The sequence below is a fragment of the Hyperolius riggenbachi genome, chromosome 7 (genome assembly GCF_040937935.1).
Source record: "Hyperolius riggenbachi isolate aHypRig1 chromosome 7, aHypRig1.pri, whole genome shotgun sequence".
Classification (NCBI taxonomy): domain Eukaryota; kingdom Metazoa; phylum Chordata; class Amphibia; order Anura; family Hyperoliidae; genus Hyperolius; species Hyperolius riggenbachi.
Window position 1 is genome coordinate 317,100,588 of NC_090652.1, and position 19,250 is coordinate 317,119,837.

General features: G+C 48.6%; 1 protein-coding gene across 1 annotated transcript in view; it reads left to right on the plus strand.

The window, feature by feature from the left end:
• SNX4 (sorting nexin 4) overlaps nt 1-19,250 on the plus strand; it is a 46,903-nt gene that overhangs the window by 26,509 nt on the left and 1,144 nt on the right. Inside the window, 9 exon segments of the mRNA XM_068246247.1 lie at nt 6,511-6,583; nt 10,338-10,399; nt 10,851-10,884; nt 10,886-10,915; nt 12,236-12,298; nt 12,300-12,325; nt 13,866-13,965; nt 14,820-14,965; nt 15,103-15,217. Coding sequence (XP_068102348.1) covers nt 6,511-6,583; nt 10,338-10,399; nt 10,851-10,884; nt 10,886-10,915; nt 12,236-12,298; nt 12,300-12,325; nt 13,866-13,965; nt 14,820-14,965; nt 15,103-15,217 — 649 coding nt within the window.

Genomic DNA, 19,250 nt, shown 5'->3' on the forward strand with positions numbered 1-19,250 from the left:
GCTTATCCCAGTGCTAGTATGTGTACACAGCTTATCCCTGTGCTAGTGTGTGTACACAGCCTATCCCAGTGCTAGTGTGTGTACACAGCTTATCCCAGTGCTAGTGTGTGTGCACAGCTTATCCCTGTGCTAGTGTGTGTGCACAGCTTATCCCAGTGCTAGTGTGTGTGCACAGCCTATCCCAGTGCTAGTGTGTGTGCACAGCTTATCCCAGTGCTAGTGTGTGTACACAGCTTATCCCAGTGCTAGTATGTGTACACAGCTTATCCCTGTGCTAGTGTGTGTACACAGCTTATCCCTGTGCTAGTGTGTGTACACAGCCTATCCCAGTGCTAGTGTGTGTACACAGCTTATCCCAGTGCTACTGTGTGTGCACAGCTTATCCCAGTGCTAGTGTGTGTGCACAGCTTATCCCAGTGCTAGTGTGTGTGCACAGCTTATCCCAGTGCTAGTGTGTGTGCACAGCCTATCCCAGTGCTAGTGTGTGTGCACAGCTTATCCCAGTGCTAGTGTGTGTACACAGCTTATCCCAGTGCTAGTGTGTGTACACAGCTTATCCCAGTGCTAGTGTGTGTACACAGCTTATCCCAGTGCTAGTGTGTGTACACAGCTTATCCCAGTGCTAGTGTGTGTACACAGCCTATCCCAGTGCTAGTGTGTGTACACAGCTTATCCCAGTGCTAGTGTGTGTACACAGCTTATCCCTGTGCAAGTGTGTGTACACAGCCTATCCCAGTGCTAGTGTGTGTACACAGCTTATCCCAGTGCTAGTGTGTGTACACAGCCTATCCCAGTGCTAGTGTGTGTACACAGCCTATCCCAGTGCTAGTGTGTACACAGCCTATCCCAGTGCTAGTGTGTGTACACAGCTTATCCCAGTGCTACTGTGTGTGCACAGCTTATCCCAGTGCTAGTGTGTGTGCACAGCTTATCCCAGTGCTAGTGTGTGTGCACAGCTTATCCCAGTGCTAGTGTGTGTGCACAGCCTATCCCAGTGCTAGTGTGTGTGCACAGCTTATCCCAGTGCTAGTGTGTGTACACAGCTTATCCCAGTGCTAGTGTGTGTACACAGCTTATCCCAGTGCTAGTGTGTGTACACAGCTTATCCCAGTGCTAGTGTGTGTACACAGCTTATCCCAGTGCTAGTGTGTGTACACAGCCTATCCCAGTGCTAGTGTGTGTACACAGCTTATCCCAGTGCTAGTGTGTGTACACAGCTTATCCCTGTGCAAGTGTGTGTACACAGCCTATCCCAGTGCTAGTGTGTGTACACAGCTTATCCCAGTGCTAGTGTGTGTACACAGCCTATCCCAGTGCTAGTGTGTGTACACAGCCTATCCCAGTGCTAGTGTGTACACAGCCTATCCCAGTGCTAGTGTGTGTACACAGCCTATCCCAGTGCTAGTGTGTGTGCACAGCCTATCCCAGTGCTAGTGTGTGTGCACAGCTTATCCCAGTGCTAGTGTGTGTGCACAGCCTATCCCAGTGCTAGTGTGTGTGCACAGCCTATCCCAGTGCTAGTGTGTGTACACAGCCTATCCCAGTGCTAGTGTGTGTACACAGCCTATCCCAGTGCTAGTGTGTGTACACAGCCTATCCCAGTGCTAGTGTGTGTACACAGCCTATCCCAGTGCTAGTGTGTGTACACAGCCTATCCCAGTGCTAGTGTGTGTACACAGCCTATCCCAGTGCTAGTGTGTGTACACAGCCTATCCCAGTGCTAGTGTGTGTACACAGCCTATCCCAGTGCTAGTGTGTGTACACAGCCTATCCCAGTGCTAGTGTGTGTACACAGCCTATCCCAGTGCTAGTGTGTGTACACAGCCTATCCCAGTGCTAGTGTGTGTACACAGCCTATCCCAGTGCTAGTGTGTGTACACAGCCTATCCCAGTGTTAGTGTGTGTACACAGCCTATCCCAGTGTTAGTGTGTGTACACAGCCTATCCCAGTGTTAGTGTGTGTACACAGCCTATCCCAGTGTTAGTGTGTGTACACAGCCTATCCCAGTGTTAGTGTGTGTACACAGCCTATCCCAGTGTTAGTGTGTGTACACAGCCTATCCCAGTGCTAGTGTGTGTGCACAGCCTATCCCAGTGCTAATGTGTGTGCACAGCCTATCCCAGTGCTAGTGTGTGTGCACAGCTTATCCCAGTGCTAGTGTGTGTGCACAGCTTATCCCAGTGCTAGTGTGTGTGCACAGCTTATCCCAGTGCTAGTGTGTGTGCACAGCTTATTCCAGTGCTAGTGTGTGTGCACAGCTTATCCCAGTGCTAGTGTGTGTACACAGCTTATCCCAGTGCTAGTGTGTGTACACAGCTTATCCCAGAGCTAGTGTGTGTACACATCTTATCCCAGTGCTAGTGTGTGTGCACAGCTTATCCCAGTGCTGGTGTGTGTGTGTGTGCACAGCTTATCCCAGTGCTGGTGTGTGTGTGCACAGCTTATCCCAGTGCTGGTGTGTGTGTGTGTGTGTGTGCACAGCTTATCCCAGTGCTGGTGTGTGTGCACAGCTTGTCCCAGTGCTGGTGTGTGTGCACAGCTTATCCCAGTGCTGGTGTGTGTGCGCAGCTTATCCCAGTGCTGGTGTGTGTGCGCAGCTTATCCCAGTGCTGGTGTGTGTGCGCAGCTTATCCCAGTGCTGGTGTGTGTGCACAGTTTATCCCAGTGCTAGTGTGTGTGCACAGCTTATCCCAGTGCTAGTGTGTGTGCACAGCTTATCCCAGTGCTAGTGTGTGTGCACAGATTATCCCAGTGCTAGTGTGTGTGCACAGCTTATCCCAGTGCTAGTGTGTGTGCACAGCTTATCCCAGTGCTAGTGTGTGTGCACAGCTTATCCCAGTGCTAGTGTGTGAGTGTGCACAGCTTATCCCAGTGCTAGTGTGTGAGTGTGCACAGCTTATCCCAGTGCTAGTGTGTGTGCACAGCTTATCCCAGTGCTAGTGTGTGTGCACAGCTTATCCCAGTGCTAGTGTGTGTGCACAGCTTATCCCAGTGCTAGTGTGTGTGCACAGCTTATCCCAGTGCTAGTGTGTGTGCACAGCTTATCCCAGTGCTGGTGTGTGTGTGTGCACAGCTTATCCCAGTGCTGGTGTGTGTGCGCAGCTTATCCCAGTGCTGGTGTGTGAGCGCAGCTTATCCCAGTGCTGGTGTGTGTGCGCAGCTTATCCCAGTGCTGGTGTGTGTGCGCAGCTTATCCCAGTGCTGGTGTGTGTGTGCAGCTTATCCCAGTGCTGGTGTGTGTGCGCAGCTTATCCCAGTGCTGGTCTGTGTGCACAGTTTATCCCAGTGCTAGTGTGTGTACACAGCTTATCCCAGTGCTAGTGTGTTTACGCAGCTTATCCCAGTGCTAGTGTGTGTGTACACAGCATACCCCAGTGCTAGTGTGTGTGCACAGCTTATCCCAGTGCTAGTGTGTGTGCACAGCTTATCCCAGTGCTAGTGTGTGTGCACAGCTTATCCCAGTGCTAGTGTGTGTGCACAGCTTATCCCAGTGCTAGTGTGTGTGCACAGCTTATCCCAGTGCTAGTGTGTGTGCACAGCTTATCCCAGTGCTAGTGTGTGTGCACAGCTTATCCCAGTGCTAGTGTGTGTGTGTGCACAGCTTATCCCAGTGCTAGTGTGTGTGTGTGCACAGCTTATCCCAGTGCTAGTGTGTGTGTGTGCACAGCTTATCCCAGTGCTAGTGTGTGTGTGTGCACAGCTTATCCCAGTGCTAGTGTGTGTGCACAGCTTATCCCAGTGCTAGTGTGTGTGCACAGCTTATCCCAGTGCTAGTGTGTGTGCACAGCTTATCCCAGTGCTAGTGTGTGTGCACAGCTTATCCCAGTGCTAGTGTGTGTGCACAGCTTATCCCAGTGCTATTGTGTGTGCACAGCTTATCCCAGTGCTAGTGTGTGTGCACAGCTTATCCCAGTGCTAGTGTGTGTGCACAGCTTATCCCAGTGCTAGTGTGTGTGCGCACAGCTTATCCCAGTGCTAGTGTGTGTGCACAGCCTATCCCAGTGCTAGTGTGTGTGCACAGCCTATCCCAGTGCTAGTGTGTGTGCACAGCCTATCCCAGTGCTAGTGTGTGTGCACAGCCTATCCCAGTGCTAGTGTGTGTACACAGCCTATCCCAGTGCTAGTGTGTGTACACAGCCTATCCCAGTGCTAGTGTGTGTACACAGCCTATCCCAGTGCTAGTGTGTGTACACAGCCTATCCCAGTGCTAGTGTGTGTACACAGCCTATCCTAGTGCTAGTGTGTGTGCCTCTGGATGGTAGGCTGTGTTTAGGACCTGCCCCCAAGAGCAGCAGCAATGTGTGGGTGGAAGGCAGACTGCAAATACAGGTCCTTCTAAAAAAATTAGCATATTGTGATAAAGTTCATTCTTTTCTGTAATGTACTGGTAAACATTAGACTTTCATATATTTTAGATTCATTACACACAACTGAAGTAGTTCAAGCCTTTTATTGTTTTAATATTGAGGATTTTGGCATACAGCTCATGAAAACCCAAATTTCCTATCTCAAAAAATTAGCATATTTCATCCGACCAATAAAAGAAAAGTGTTTTTAAAACAAAAAAAGTCAACCTTCAAATAATTATGTTCAGTTATGCACTCAATACTTGGTCGGGAATCCTTTTGCAGAAATGACTGCTTCAATGCGGCGTGGCATGGAGGCAATCAGCCTGTGGCACTGCTCAGGTGTTATGGAGGCCCAGGATGCTTCCATAGCGGCCTTAAAGAGAAACTGAACTGAAAATAAAAAGTCAAAATAAACATACACAGGTCATACTTGCCTCCCTTGTAGTCTTCTCATCAATCTATTTCTCCTTTCTTGCATCCTGTTTGTCCACTGTAATCGATGGAATTCTCTGTCCTCCATTTTGAAAATGGCCATTACCCTATAACAGCTTCCTGGTCAGCACCCTGTTAAACTGTTATATCACCCACTTGAGCCATAGGGAAACATGGACATTACCTTGCACATTCAGTTGTAACTGACAGCAGCTGATATATAACTGAAAGCAACTGGTATATTTCAGTTCTGACAAAATCTTGTCAGAACTGGAAGGGATCACTGTAAGAAGAAAATGGTGAGCTTCTGAGAGGAACTGACGGTGAGGTAAGTATGTATTATTTATTTGCAGCTACGTCATGTGTTTATTTAAAATAATTTTACTCCGTTCAGGTTCCCTTTAAGCTCATCCAGAGTGTTGGGTCTTGCGTCTCAACATTCTCTTCACAATATCCCACAGATTCTCTATGGGGTTCAGGTCAGGAGAGTTGGCAGGCCAATTGAGCACAGTAAACCATTTACCAGTGGTTTTGGCACTGTGAGCAGATACCAGATCGTGCTGAAAAATGCAATCTTCATCTCCATAAAGCTTTTCAGCAGATGGAAGCATGAAGTGCTCCAAAATCTCCTGATAGCTAGCTGCATTGACCCTGCCCTTGATAAAACACAGTGGACCAACACCAGCAGCTGACATGGCACCCCAGACCATCACTGACTGTGGGTACTTGACACTGGACTTCAGGCATTTTGGCATTTCCCTCTCCCCAGTCTTCCTCCAGACTCTGGCACCTTGATTTCCGAATGACATGCAAAAGTTGCTTTCATCCGAAAAAAGTACTTTGGACGACTGAGCAACAGTCCAGTGCTGCTTCTCTGTAGCCCAGGTCAGGCGCTTCTGCCGCTGTTTCTGGTTCAAAAGTGGCTTGACCTGGGGAATGCGGCACCTGTAGCCCATTTCCTGCACACGCCTGTACACAGTGGCTCTGGATGTTTCTACTTCAGACTCAGTCCACTGCTTCCGCAGGTCCCCCAAGGTCTGGAATCGGTCCTTCTCCACAATCTTCCTCACGGTCCGGTCACCTCTTCTCGTTGTGCAGCGTTTTCTGCCACACTTTTTCCTTCCCACAGACTTCCCACTGAGGTGCCTTGATACAGCACTCTGGGAACAGCCTATTCATTCAGAAATTTCTTACTGTGTCTTACCCTCTCGCTTGAGGGTGTCAATGATGGCCTTCTGGACAGCAGTCAGGTCGGCAGTCTTACCCATGATTGCGGTTTTGAGTAATGAACCAGGCTGGGAGTTTTTAAAAGCCTCAGGAATCTTTTGCAGGTGATTAGAGTTAATTAGTTGATTCAGATGATTAGGTTAATAGCTCGTTTAGAGAACCTTTTCATGATATGCTAATTTTTTTTGAGATAGGAATTTTGGGTTTTCATGAGCTGTATGCCAAAATCACCAATATTAAAACAATAAAAGGCTTGAACTACCTCAGTTGTGTGTATTTTAATCTAAAATATATGAAAGTCTAATGTTTATCAGTACATTACAGAAAATAATGAACTTTATCACAAGATGCTAATTTTTTGAGAAGGACCTGTAGAAAAGAATACCAGTATAAGAATCTCTGGTCAAACAGGAAGTCACAGCGCCCCCTGTAGTATGTGAACAGTTTAGCTGTTTCTTGGAGGGCAGAGTGCTCATTATTTCTTGTATCCCTGATTCACAGGAGATTCACAGAACTGAAGCACTACAGTGATGAGCTGCAATCCGTCATCTCCCACCTGCTGCGAGTCCTGGCGGTGAGTATTGCTGTGTGCTGCAGAGACCACCAGGGGGCCACCTGCTGCAAGTATTGCTGTACAGCTGCTGTGTGCTGCAGAGACCACCAGGGGGCCACCTGCTGCGAGTCCTGGCAGTGAGTATTGCTGTGTCCTGCAGAGACCACCAGGGGGCCACCTGCTGCGAGTATTGCTGTACAGCTGCTGTGTGCTGCAGAGACCACCAGGGGGCCACCTGCTGCGAGTCCTGGCAGTGAGTATTGCTGTGTCCTGCAGAGACCACCAGGGGGCCACCTGCTGCGAGTATTGCTGTACAGCTGCTGTGTGCTGCAGAGACCACCAGGGGGCCACCTGCTGCGAGTACTGGAGGTGAGTATTGCCATACAGAGACCACCAGGGGGCCACCTGCTGCGAGTACTGGAGGTGAGTATTGCCATACAGAGACCACCAGGGGGCCATCTGCTGCGAGTCCTGGCGGTGAGTATTGCCATACAGAGACCACCAGGGGGCACCTGCGCTGTAATCTGTCTGCTGAAAGACCCCTGTGTCACGGCTGAGCTGTGAGATGTGCGTTATTCACATACCAAACTTTGTCCTTTTTAATCCAAAAGTAAATATTAAAAATACATTTTTAGTTCTGACTGAGAGTTTTTTTATTTGTCAGAGACATCTGCCTCTTAAAGAACAAGCGACACCCATGCTAACCTAGAAATAAAAAAACACATATCTAAGTAGATAAATACTACTTCTACTTACATAACAGATGTATTGTGCTATCCACGTAATGATTCCTGTGAATTTTTTAAAGGAAAAGCAGAAAATCCTATTCTAGGCAGCGGCCATCTAGCCAAGCTAATGCTGACATCATATCCTCCCTGACTCTTGTTTTCCCCCCTCCCTTCTCTTGCTCATTGTGTATTCATTAGCTGCCCTCCTCCCAGAGTCTTCAGACACTCCCACTGAGGGGTATACTAGGAACTGCACTGTCTATTTTATTTACTCATCCAATCACTGAGTCACCTCAGGCTTGCTTGTAAACAGAAGTGATCAGAGGGTGTTTCTGATAAGCAGCTAGGCAGGGAAATAAATGGAAGAGGAGGAATATATTATAGATAAAAAGAACTACCAGCATTCAACTGTTTGGCACTAGGGCCAGTGCTCCTAAAGTATGTGATAACTCCAAACCATAACAGCAGAAAAAGTTTTGCAAGTTTTGAATTCAGTATTAGCATCTTTATCACTTAACCTCCCCGGCGTTCTATTGAGATCGCCAGGGAGGCTGCGGGAGGGTTTTTTTTCAATAAAAAAAAAAACTATTTCATGCAGCCAACTTTCAGCCCACTAGAGGGCGCTCCGGTGGCGTTCTTCCGATCGCCTCCGGCGCCCAGAACAAACAAGGAAGGCCGCAATGAGCAGCCTTCCTTGTTTGGCTTTCCTCGTCGCCATGGCGACGAGCGGAGTGACGTCATGGACGTCAGCCGACGTCCTGACGTCAGCCGCCTCCGATCCAGCCCTTAGCGCTGGCCGGAACTGATTGGTCCGGCTGCGCAGGGCTCGGGCGGCTGGGAGGACCCTCTTTCGCCGCTGCTCGCGGCGGATCGCCGCTCAGGCAGCACACGCGGCTGGCAAAGTGCCGGCTGCGTGTGCTGCTTTTTATTTGAAGCAAATCGGCCCAGCAGGGCCTGAGCGGCAGCCTCCGGCGGTGATGGACGAGCTGAGCTCGTCCATACCGCTCAGGAGGTTAATACACTCAGACCAGTTGCCGTTGAAATTAGATTTTTATGGTGACAATCCTGCTTTATACAAAAATGATTATTCCTATGAAAGATTGGAAGTGATTGTTTGTTTGGGACCACTAACGGGCAAAAATCTCCCAACCAATCCTATCAGGTTGATGGGATCGATCCTAAAATCGAATTGATTTCATGAATCTGATCGGATGGTTACATTTTCATCCGTTAGTGGTCCCAAACAATGATTTCCGATTAGTCATAGTAATAATCGTTCATAAATGATTGGTCGCTGAATTGTATAGTTAGTGGCCATCCTGCCACTAGCTGAGCCCACCCAGTTCAGAGCTGCTGTTTAAAGGACAGATGAGAAGAGTTTAAAAACAAATCTACTTACCCGGGGCTTCCTCCAGCCCCTGGCAGCATATCTGTCCCTCGCCGCAGCTCCGCTTTCAGCCAGTGGTCTGGGGTCCCCTCCGGTGCAGATGCTGATCACGGCAGGTTGGCATCTTCTGCGCTTGCAGGAGCGCCGCTCGGGGTCGTGCTCAAGTGTTCTGGAGTGTTCTGCACAGGCGCGGTACTCCTGAACACGTGATCGCGGTTGAGAGTGGTGCTCATGCAGGTGCAGCAGATGCTGAACTGGCGAGGTCGGCCTCTGCACCGGAGGGGACCCCGGACCACTGGCTGGATGCAGAGCTGCGGCGCGGGCACAGGACAGCTGCCAGAGGTAGTGATGTCGCGAACCTCCGATCTTCGGTTCGCGAACTTCCGCGGAAGGTTCGATTCGCGAACCGTAATAGACTTCAATGGGGAGGCGAACTTCAAAATTTAGAAAAATTTCTACCGGCTTGAAAAATGATAGAAAACATGTTTCAAGGGTTCTAAACCCTGGAGGAACACATGATTGAGTGAAATACACATCAAAAGTTCCAGGCAAAAATCTAGATTTCATATAAACCCCTAATTTTAAGGGCACAGATCTCATTCAATGTTCAATTACAGGCCTACATTGCTTTACAACATCAGGCAGTGTATTCCTTTCTCCTCCCTCACTCGCTCCTCCCTCCGGGAGGAGGGTCTCATCTTCCAGGGAATTGTAGGCTTTTAAAAACCAGCTTATATACCTTGGCCGGGAATTGAACCCAGGTCTTGGCCGGGAATTGAACCCAGGTCTGAGTGCTTGGTAGTCAGCTCTCTTAACCGCTATACCACAACCAACACTACATACTGAAGGCAGCGTAGCATGTACCATTATGATATATCCTTGAGAAAAATGAGCTTGCTTAAAGATTTGTAGGCTTTTAAAAGCCAGCTTACATACCTTGGCCAGGAATTGAACCCACGTCTTGGCCGGGAATTGAACCCAGGTCTTGGCCGGGAATTGAACCCAGGTCTGAGTGCTTGGTAGTCAGCTCTCTTAACCGCTATACCACCACCAACACTACATGCTGAAGGCAGCCTAGCATGTACCATTATGATATATCCGAGAGAAAAATGAGCTTGCTTACAGATTTATTTTTTTTCCCCACTGAGAGTGACCGGATCCAATGCAATGGACGCCCTTAGTGGAGTCGGGTTAATTGTCTCCACCTGCTTCTAGTGGTTAATTGCCTCCCCCCTCCCCCCCATGCAACCCACCTTTGTGAATAGCCCTTCTCATGACTTACTGCCACACTCCATCTCAATACTAACATGCTGCTATCTGGGCTCCCGTTGTTTTGTGTCTTTTACTTCAGCCTGCCAAGTCACCCCGTCGTTCCATAGCTGGTATATAGATTGTGACCCCGGAGGTCGTCTGTGTGCCGGCAGAGGCAGATAGGGGGGGGGGTTGGGAGGGAAGGGGGGGTGACACCCTGGATCCAGGCAAAAACCCAAACTGAGACTATCCGAGTCTGCTAGAACCAGGACTGAGCAATTCTAATACTAGTTGGGATCAGAAGTGATTGTAATCAACCAGAACCACCTGCTACATGGGCCGAATAGTTCAGAACTTCCTCCTCCTCCCAGCGTTCCGCTCACAGCAGAAATCCTTGTGTGTGTTTCAGAGAGTGGCCGACCGGCTGTACGGCGTCTATAAAGTGCATGGAAATTACGGCAGAGTGTTCAGGTAAGATCTTCTTTCTGTAGCTGTAACGGAGGGTCTTGTGCGTTGCGGGGGGAAGGGGGTTCAGGGAACTCGTACAGTATAATCTCATTATAATAAACCATTTATTATAATCCCATTATAATAAATTAGGTAAACAGTGGGGGAATATGTGTGTTATATTCCCCGAGATTACTGAGTGCAGGGAGAGCCGTCTCTCGGCTTCCCCCTGTGCCACATTAGTATGCGGCCAGAACATGTGTACTCTAAGCTAAGCCCATAACTTGGGAGCTGTGGCTGTATGCTGGCCTGGAAGGGCAGCCATGTTGGCTAAGCATTATTGTGTTTGTTGTCAGCCGGCCCCTCAGTCACAGGAATGAGATGATATGAAGGCCTCTCGTACATCAGGTGTTGAGGAAGGTTCAGTAACTCCCTTCTGTGCCGTATTTATTTCTGTTTTTTGTGCTGTCTGCAGTGAGTGGAGCGCCATAGAGAAGGAGATGGGGGACGGGACTGCAGAGTGCCGGACATCATATGGATGTGTGAGTGTGACCAGGGGACGGGGGGGCATCACTGAGAGGGGCTTTACTGAGGGGGACGTGGGGGGCATCACTGAGGGGGGAGATGGGGGCTTCACTGAGGGGGGACGCGGGGGCTTCACTGAGGGGGACATGGCAGAATCGGAAACAAGTATAGAGTCCTATATGACAGACGGAAACAAGTATAGAGTCCTATATGACAGAAGCCAGCAGGAAATGACCTTTACCTGTCTGTCTCTCTCTCTGTCTCTGTCTGTCTCTCTCTCTGTCTGTCTCTCTCTCTGTCTGTCTCTCTGTCTCTCTCTCTGTCTGTCTGTCTCTCTCTCTGTCTGTCTGTCTCTCTCTCTGTCTGTCTCTCTCTGTCTGTCTCTCTGTGTCTCTCTCTCTCTCTCTCTCTCTCTCTCTCTCTCTCTCTCTCTCTCTCTCTCTCTCTCTCCTCTCTCTGTCTCTCTCTCTCTCTCTCTCTCTCTCTGTCTCTCTCTCTCTCTCTCTCTCTCTCTCTCTCTCTCTCTCTCTCTCTCTCTCTCTCTCTCTCTGTCTCTCTGTCTCTCTCTCTCTCTCTCTCTCTCTCTGTCTCTCTGTCTCTCTGTCTCTCTGTCTCTCTCTCTCTCTCTCTCTCTCTCTCTCTCTCTCTCTCTCTCTCTGTCTCTCTGTCTCTTCTCTCTGTCTCTCTCTCTCTCTCTCTCTCTCTCTCTGTCTCTCTCTCTCTCTGTCTCTCTCTCTCTCTGTCTCTCTCTCTCTCTGTCTCTCTCTCTCTCTGTCTCTCTCTCTCTCTGTCTCTCTCTCTCTCTGTCTCTCTCTCTCTCTCTCTCTCTCTCTCTCTCTCTCTCTCTACTAGATGGATGTCGGGGGGTCGGGACCCAGTCCCTCTGGCACCATCGCTGGGCTGAGGCTGTACAGACTTATCCAAAAGGCCTGCACACTCAGCAATTTCAGATATTTATTTATAACGCGACAAGCCAAATGTTCATCCAATCGACCAACAATCGTTTCGGGGCCACGGCGGGTCCTGCAGAGCTTTAGCTGCCACGAGTGAGTCGTATCGGAAAGCTGAGACCCCCATGTCCCCGGCCACCACCAGGGATGACTGTTAAGGCAGCCATACACTGTACAATTTGTTTGCCAAATGAAAACCTCTATTTGCGATCAAAATTAAAGGCTTAAATTGACCAAGAGATTGATCCACAATGCTGGTCTTCAGTCAGTCATAAAATAATGGATTATATATCTTGTGATATGGATTGCAGACAGAATTGAGTGATGATGGAATAGTGTAACCAGACCCGCACAGGCTGTCAGTGACGTGGGTGTGTGTCCGCAGGTATGCAGCTTCATCGATGATATTCTGGAGGAGCAGGAGCATTATGCCGACCAGCTGAAAGAAATATTTATTCTACGCCGAAGCCCTCAGGTATCCAATACTACTGATGAGTTCTGCTTGCCGGTCATGTGATGAGGGTCCTGCTTGCCGGTCATGTGATGAGGGTCCTGCTTGCCTGGTGTGTGATGAGGGTCCTCCTTGCCTGGTGTGTGATGAGGGTCCTGCTTGCCTGGCATGTGATGAGGGTCCTGCTTGCCTGGTGTGTGATGAGGGTCCTGCTTGCCTGGTGTGTGATGAGGGTCTTGCTTGCCTGGCGTGTGATCAGGGTCCTGCTTGCCTGGCGTGTGATGAGGGTCCTGCTTGCCTGGCATGTGATGAAGGTCCTGCTTGCCTGGCATGTGATGAGGGTCCTGCTTGCCTGGCATGTGATGAGGGTCCTGCTTGCCGGTCATGTGATGAGGGTCCTGCTTGCCGGTCAAGTGATGAGGGTCCTGCTTGCCTGGCATGTGATGAGGGTCCTGCTTGCCTGTCGTGTGATGAGGGTCCTCCTTGCCTGGTGTGTGATGAGGGTCCTGCTTGCCTGGTGTGTGATGAGGGTCCTGCTTGCCGGTCATGTGATGAGGGTCCTGCTTGCCTGGTGTGTGATGAGGGTCCTGCTTGCCTGGCATGTGATGAGGGTCCTGCTTGCCTGGCATGTGATGAGGGTCCTGCTTGCCTGGCATGTGATGAGGGTCCTGCTTGCCTAGCATGTGATGAGGGTCCTGCTTGCCTGGCATGTGATGAGGGTCCTGCTTGCCTGTCGTGTGATGAGGGTCCTGCTTGCCTGGTGTGTGATGAGGGTCCTGCTTGCCTGGCATGTGATGAGGATCCTGCTTGCCTGTCATGTGATGAGGGTCCTGCTTGCCTGTCATGTGATGAGGGTCCTGCTTGCCTGTCATGTGATGAGGGTCCTGCTTGCCTGTCGTGTGATGAGGGTCCTGCTTGCCGGTCATGTGATGAGGGTCCTGCTTGCCGGTCATGTGAGGAGGGTCCTGCTTGCCGGTCATGTGATGAGGGTCCTGCTTGCCGGTCATGTGATGAGGGTCCTGCTTGCCGGTCATGTGAGGAGGGTCCTGCTTGCCGGTCATGTGATGAGGGTCCTGCTTGCCGGTCATGTGATGAGGGTCCTGCTTGCCGGTCATGTGAGGAGGGTCCTGCTTGCCGGTCATGTGAGGAGGGTCCTGCTTGCCGGTCATGTGATGAGGGTCCTGCTTGCCTGTCATGTGATGAGGGTCCTGCTTGCCTGTCATGTGATGAGGGTCCTGCTTGCCTGTCGTGTGATGAGGGTCCTGCTTGCCGGTCATGTGATGAGGGTCCTGCTTGCCGGTCATGTGAGGAGGGTCCTGCTTGCCGGTCATGTGATGAGGGTCCTGCTTGCCGGTCATGTGATGAGGGTCCTGCTTGCCGGTCATGTGAGGAGGGTCCTGCTTGCCGGTCATGTGATGAGGGTCCTGCTTGCCGGTCATGTGATGAGGGTCCTGCTTGCCGGTCATGTGATGAGGGTCCTGCTTGCCTGGCGTGTGATAGCCCTGAGTGTGTTGTTGCAGTGACTAGAGGTGGTGGATGAGCCCGCTGTGTCTTGTGTTTTCAGAGCGGTGTGCCGCAAGCATGAGCTGATGCAGTACGACCTGGAAATGGCTGCCTTGGACCTCACCTCTAAGAAACAGCAACGTGAAGAGCTCTCCACGGGGGTATGTAGATGTGTCGCAGCTCAGATCTGTCAGGGTTTTCACTTTTATTACGAAGCTCCATCGCTGAAAAATAGGCAAACCTCAGGTCAAAAAAGATGCCAACCTAGAAAGCTTCCCATGCCTTCCTCTTGACCATCACGGCTGCCCGGGAGCTTCCTGAAGATGGCGACCACTCGTCTTCCTGCGAGCAGCTTCCTGCGCAGGCGCGGCTCTACTCGTGCAGGAAGTGGAGCGCGGTCGCGATCAGAATTCCGATAAGCTCTTGTTTGATGTCTTTCGGGATCTGTAAATGGGCAGAATGGTCTGGAGGACGGCCTGGGAGGCCTCTGCGAGATCCAGTGTCTTCCTTCTTCACAGGTGTCTGTTTTATGAGCTGAGGTTAGCCTCGGGTTCCCTTTAATGGCTCGTTGGCTAAGCCACAGTTTACTTTTGCCCTTATCACAGCAGAAATCTGGGAATAATCAAAATGGCTCCAGGTGTTGATAAATATAACATGTTTTAACAAAAAATACGTCCAGGTGTCGGCGGTTCCTGTCCTGCTGGTTGGAAGATGCAGCCTCATTCTGGAGTCATGAGTTATGGGTGGAAAAACCAAGCTTCATCTACACTATCATGGATGGGCATTTTCATGGGTGTTGTGCTGGATCCAGTCTCTGGTTCTCTATTTTCATGGGTGTTGTGCTGGATCCAGTCTCTGCTTCTGTATGCCTCTCTGGTTATTTCTGACGATGTCGGCGTTGACGTGTTCCTATTCTATACCTGATCATGTGACCCTCCATGGGATTCTGAGATGTAAATCTCACAGCAGGCTTCTCCAGCCACAGCCAGCGGTGACTTGTCCTCTCCTCTTGCAGACGACAAGGACCTTCTCTCTGAAGGGGATGACCAACAAACTGTTTGGCCAGGAGACGCCGGAGCAGAGAGACGCCAAGGTGAAACTGCTGGAGGAGCAGATAGAGGAGGGCGAGGAACAGCTGAAGCAGAGGAACGTGGAGAGCAGGTAGGTGTCCTCCTCTGCCATACTGGGCCTGAGCCAGCAGGTGTCCTCCTCTGCTGCCACACTGGGCCTGAGCTAGTAATCACCTCTTCATGTATATTATGGCTTCCCTCATGTTGAATTTCCTGATCTGCTTTCAGAGAGTTTGTACAGAAGTCTTGGCTGGAAATCGAACGTTTTAAAGAGCAGAAGAATCGGGACCTGAAGGAGGCCCTCATTAACTATGCGGTAATGCAGATCAGCATGTGTAAGAAGGTGAGTGTATTCCTGTGCAGGTGCTTCTGGGAGCTGATATATGAAGGATCCTAATCAGCTGGTCGCCAGAAGAAATAACGTCACTTCTGCTGAAATAACTCAGCTTCTCAGTATTGATAACTTCGCAGAGAGGGACCGGCCACGTGGATATCACAAGGTTCAAGCTTTATTCCACACTTCAATCAATTATAGCACCATATAGACACAAGTGGGACAAGGCCTGACAGCCGTTTCACGGGGCTACCGCTTTTTCAGAGGCCATATGTTGTGTCTGAAGAAGCGGTAACCACCCGAAACGCCTGCCTCCTCCCACTGCTGTCCCATTTGTGTCTGTATGGTGCTTTTAATTGATTGAAGTCTAAAATAGAGCTTGAACCTTTTGGATCTGCCTCTTCTGTGAGTACAGGTACTCTCTACAAGGTTTATTCAGCACCTTCCCTGCATCGAGTGCCAGCAATACTGACTTCCAAAATCCCATATTAATAAAAGTGTCTCTCTGCTTAAAGGGAACCTGAAGCGAGTAAAATTAATTACAATAAACGTGACGCTGCTGCAAATGAATATTACATACTAACCTCACCGTCAGTTCCTCTCAGAAGCTCATTATTTTCTTCTTACAGTGATTCCTTCAGTTCTGACAACATTTTGACAGAACTGAAATATACCAGTTGCTGTCAGTTATATATCAGCGGTTTTCAGTTACAACTGAATGTGAAAGGTAATGTCCATATGTTTTCCTATGGCTCAAGTGGGTAATATTACAGTGTAACAGTGTGCTTACCAGGAAGCGGTTATGGGGTAATGGCCATTTTTAAAATGGAGGACAGAGAATTCCATCAATCACAGTGGAAAAACAGGATGCAGGAGAGGAGAAAGATTGAGGAGGAGACTACACAGGAGGTAAGTATGACCTTGTATAGTTATTTTGACTTTTTATTTTTAGTTCAGGTTCTCTTTAAAGACCACTATCACGAAAAAAGTAGGCGGTTAAAATCTGACAGACCTGACAGGTTTTGGGACAGTCCATCTCTTCATGGGGGATTCTCATTGTTTTCTTTGCTTTCAACAGCATTTCCAGAACAGCAGTTGCAAAGTCTAACTGACAAATTAGTGTGCAAGTGAGTAGGGAGGCTGGCTGGTATCTTATTATTTTGGCAGTTCAGGAAATGCTGTTGAAAACAAAGAAAACCCCGAGGAACCCCCATGAGGATATGGACTGGCCCAAAATCTGTTGGTTCTGTCAGATTTTAACTGTCTACTTATTTTGCTATAGTGGTCCTTTAAATAGAGTAATCGGTTTTTATAAGATGCCCCCCCATGTACACAAGGACAGGCATGGGCAGTAATCTGCACTCTGATTGGTTCTGAGGATTAGGGGTGGGTGCTGTCAGCTGGTGGGTGGGCGACATCATCAGACTGAATGGAGTATTACAGCCAGTGATCCAAAGAGTGAGGAAATGTAATCCTATATTTCCGGGACTGCCCAGGGCCCCTTTCTCAGTAATATAGTGCTTGTAATGCTGGAGGGTCATCCAGAAAGTGATGCCTTATTGCTTTTATCTAACCTGCAAGGTATTCTCTCTGTGTAATGTAACTTACATCTCTCAGGGTAATCTGCACCACTTGTCAGGTGACTGCAGAACGCCGGTAACGGTTCAGCAGAATTAACATGAAGCCCCGCCCCATCTTTGATCCATCTAACTAACCCATAGGTGGGGAGTGTGACGCTACTACAACAAAGTGTACAAGATACAGAGGCGCCAAAAGAATAAAAGGTAATTAAATGAACTTAAAAAACCAACTGGTTAAACAGAGGAGGCAGCGGTGGTCTTACCCCCTCCAAACAGACACAGGCAAGGACTGCGATTCAGACAGTCAACAATTTATTCGGAACTCCAAAAAACAATGCAATGCGTTTCACGGGCCATACATCCCGCTTCCTCAGGCAAAATACAGTAGGAGTCACGGCATCTGTATTATATCAGCGAGCTCGGCGCCTCTGTCACGTTCATTTAATTACCTTTTATTCTTTTGGTGCCTCTGTATCTTGTACACTATATTGAGTCCACCCTGGGTGGAGGGTTGTTACCCTATTTTCCTGTCTACAGAGAGCGACTTTTTATTCCTGAGTGGGGTCAGGATTGTTCTCCCCACCTGCCTATACAGTGGTTGCCTATTGGTAACCCTGGTTTGTAAGTATAAATTTAACTTCTCATTTATTTTGTTGTCCCCAAGACGAATTACACTATTGGGGCTCTTGGTGTCCCTCTGCTTTATTCGCTAATACAACAAAGGCTTTGAAAACCTTGTAAAAAGATGTGATAAATGCTGAAATAAAGGAGGTTATGATGTTGAAAAATAATCACTAGATACAGGGGGCCATATCCAATCCACTTCTTCACCTGAGTTTTCTCTTCTCTTAGGAGATCATTTTTTAATCTTCAATTTAGAATAAGTTTTCAGTAATTTGCAAAGTAAAAAGTACCAAAAAGTAAGAGAAAAAGTACTATCAAAATTATTTTGAGTATTTTTATGCTTGCTGGGGGTTTAAAACACTTTTTTTTGACAAGTTTCAAAATATCACCTAGGAGAAAAGTCAGGAGAAAAAGGTAATTGCATACGGGCCAAGGTGTCCAAATTAAAATGTTTCCTTAATTGATTATCCACTCCATTTCTAGCTCTTCCCTTCAGGGCTGACCTATAAAATTAGCCAGCCAATAGAGGGAACGGTTTCATTCTGCCCCTCCCCTAATGGGTGGGTCTGCTTGATACCTGAACTGTACCAATCCCTCCTGTATTAAAAGTAATTCTGCAAGTGCAGGAATACAGGACACTGCATCCGTACACCACAGAGCCGTACATAACCGCCTCCCATACTTTTACCATTCTTTCAGTGGTTGGTTGTTTGTGTTCTTTGAAGAGACTCTGAAGCGAAAAAAAAATTGATATGATTTGTGTGTGTAGTACAGCTAAGAAATAAAACATTAGGAGCAGAGACATAAATCTAATATTGTTTCCAGTACAGGAAGAGTTAAGAAAAACTCCAGTTGTTATCTATGCAAAACCGCCATTGAGCTCCATGACTTTCAAAGTCTCCGAGACGGGAGAAGAGTCGGAGGCGCCCGTGGACGTATAACTTAAACTCTTGTATTAGTTTAGACAAAGTACTTAGGTTCCTACCTTAGAGTAGTATAACTCACACAAGTGGTAGTAGATGAAGTTTCTGAAGTTTAATTGGGGCACAAATGACAACGCGTTTCGCGGCCGAGCCGCTTCCTCAGGTCTATAGATGTGCCAGAAGAGTCCACGTCTAGGTCCTGAGCGCCATATAGCTATATGGCGCTCAGGACCTAGACGTGGACTCTCTTCTGGCACATCTATAGACCTGAGGAAGCGGCTCGGCCGCGAAACGCGTTGTCATTTGTGCCCCAATTAAACTTCAGAAACTTCATCTACTACCACTTGTGTGAGTTATACTACTCTAAGGTAGGAACCTAAGTACTTTGTCTAAACTAATACAAGAGTTTAAGTTATACGTCCACGGGCGCCTCCGACTCTTCTCCCGACTCATCCTACCCCTGTATAGGGGCATGCACGCTTGGAAGGCTCTTCCAGTGGCATTTTTTCTTTTTGGAGCTGCGACCAACCCCCATTGCTAGAAGCAAGGCCGAGTGAGGACGGTACTTCCTCACATGCGATCAAAAGTGGTTGCACATATATAGCAACCCAATTTTGTGAGTATATTTCCTCCTACTATAATATTTTTTGGTGTCCTTGTGATAATACACCAGATCGGGCTCCCGGTCTCTCTGTGCCCTTTTTTTGTCTCTTACAAAGTCTCAGAGAACTCCTCTTTTGAAGCTTGTTATCTCAACTGTCAGTCACTCTATTTTCTTTTTCTCTCCAGAGGACAGGTCAAAAGTTTACTGGGCTGCTCTGTAAAATCATTTAGAATGCGGAGTAGTGTGTAAACTGCAAATATTAGAGAATGATGCAATGTTATAAAAAACACTATATAACTGAAAATAAAGAT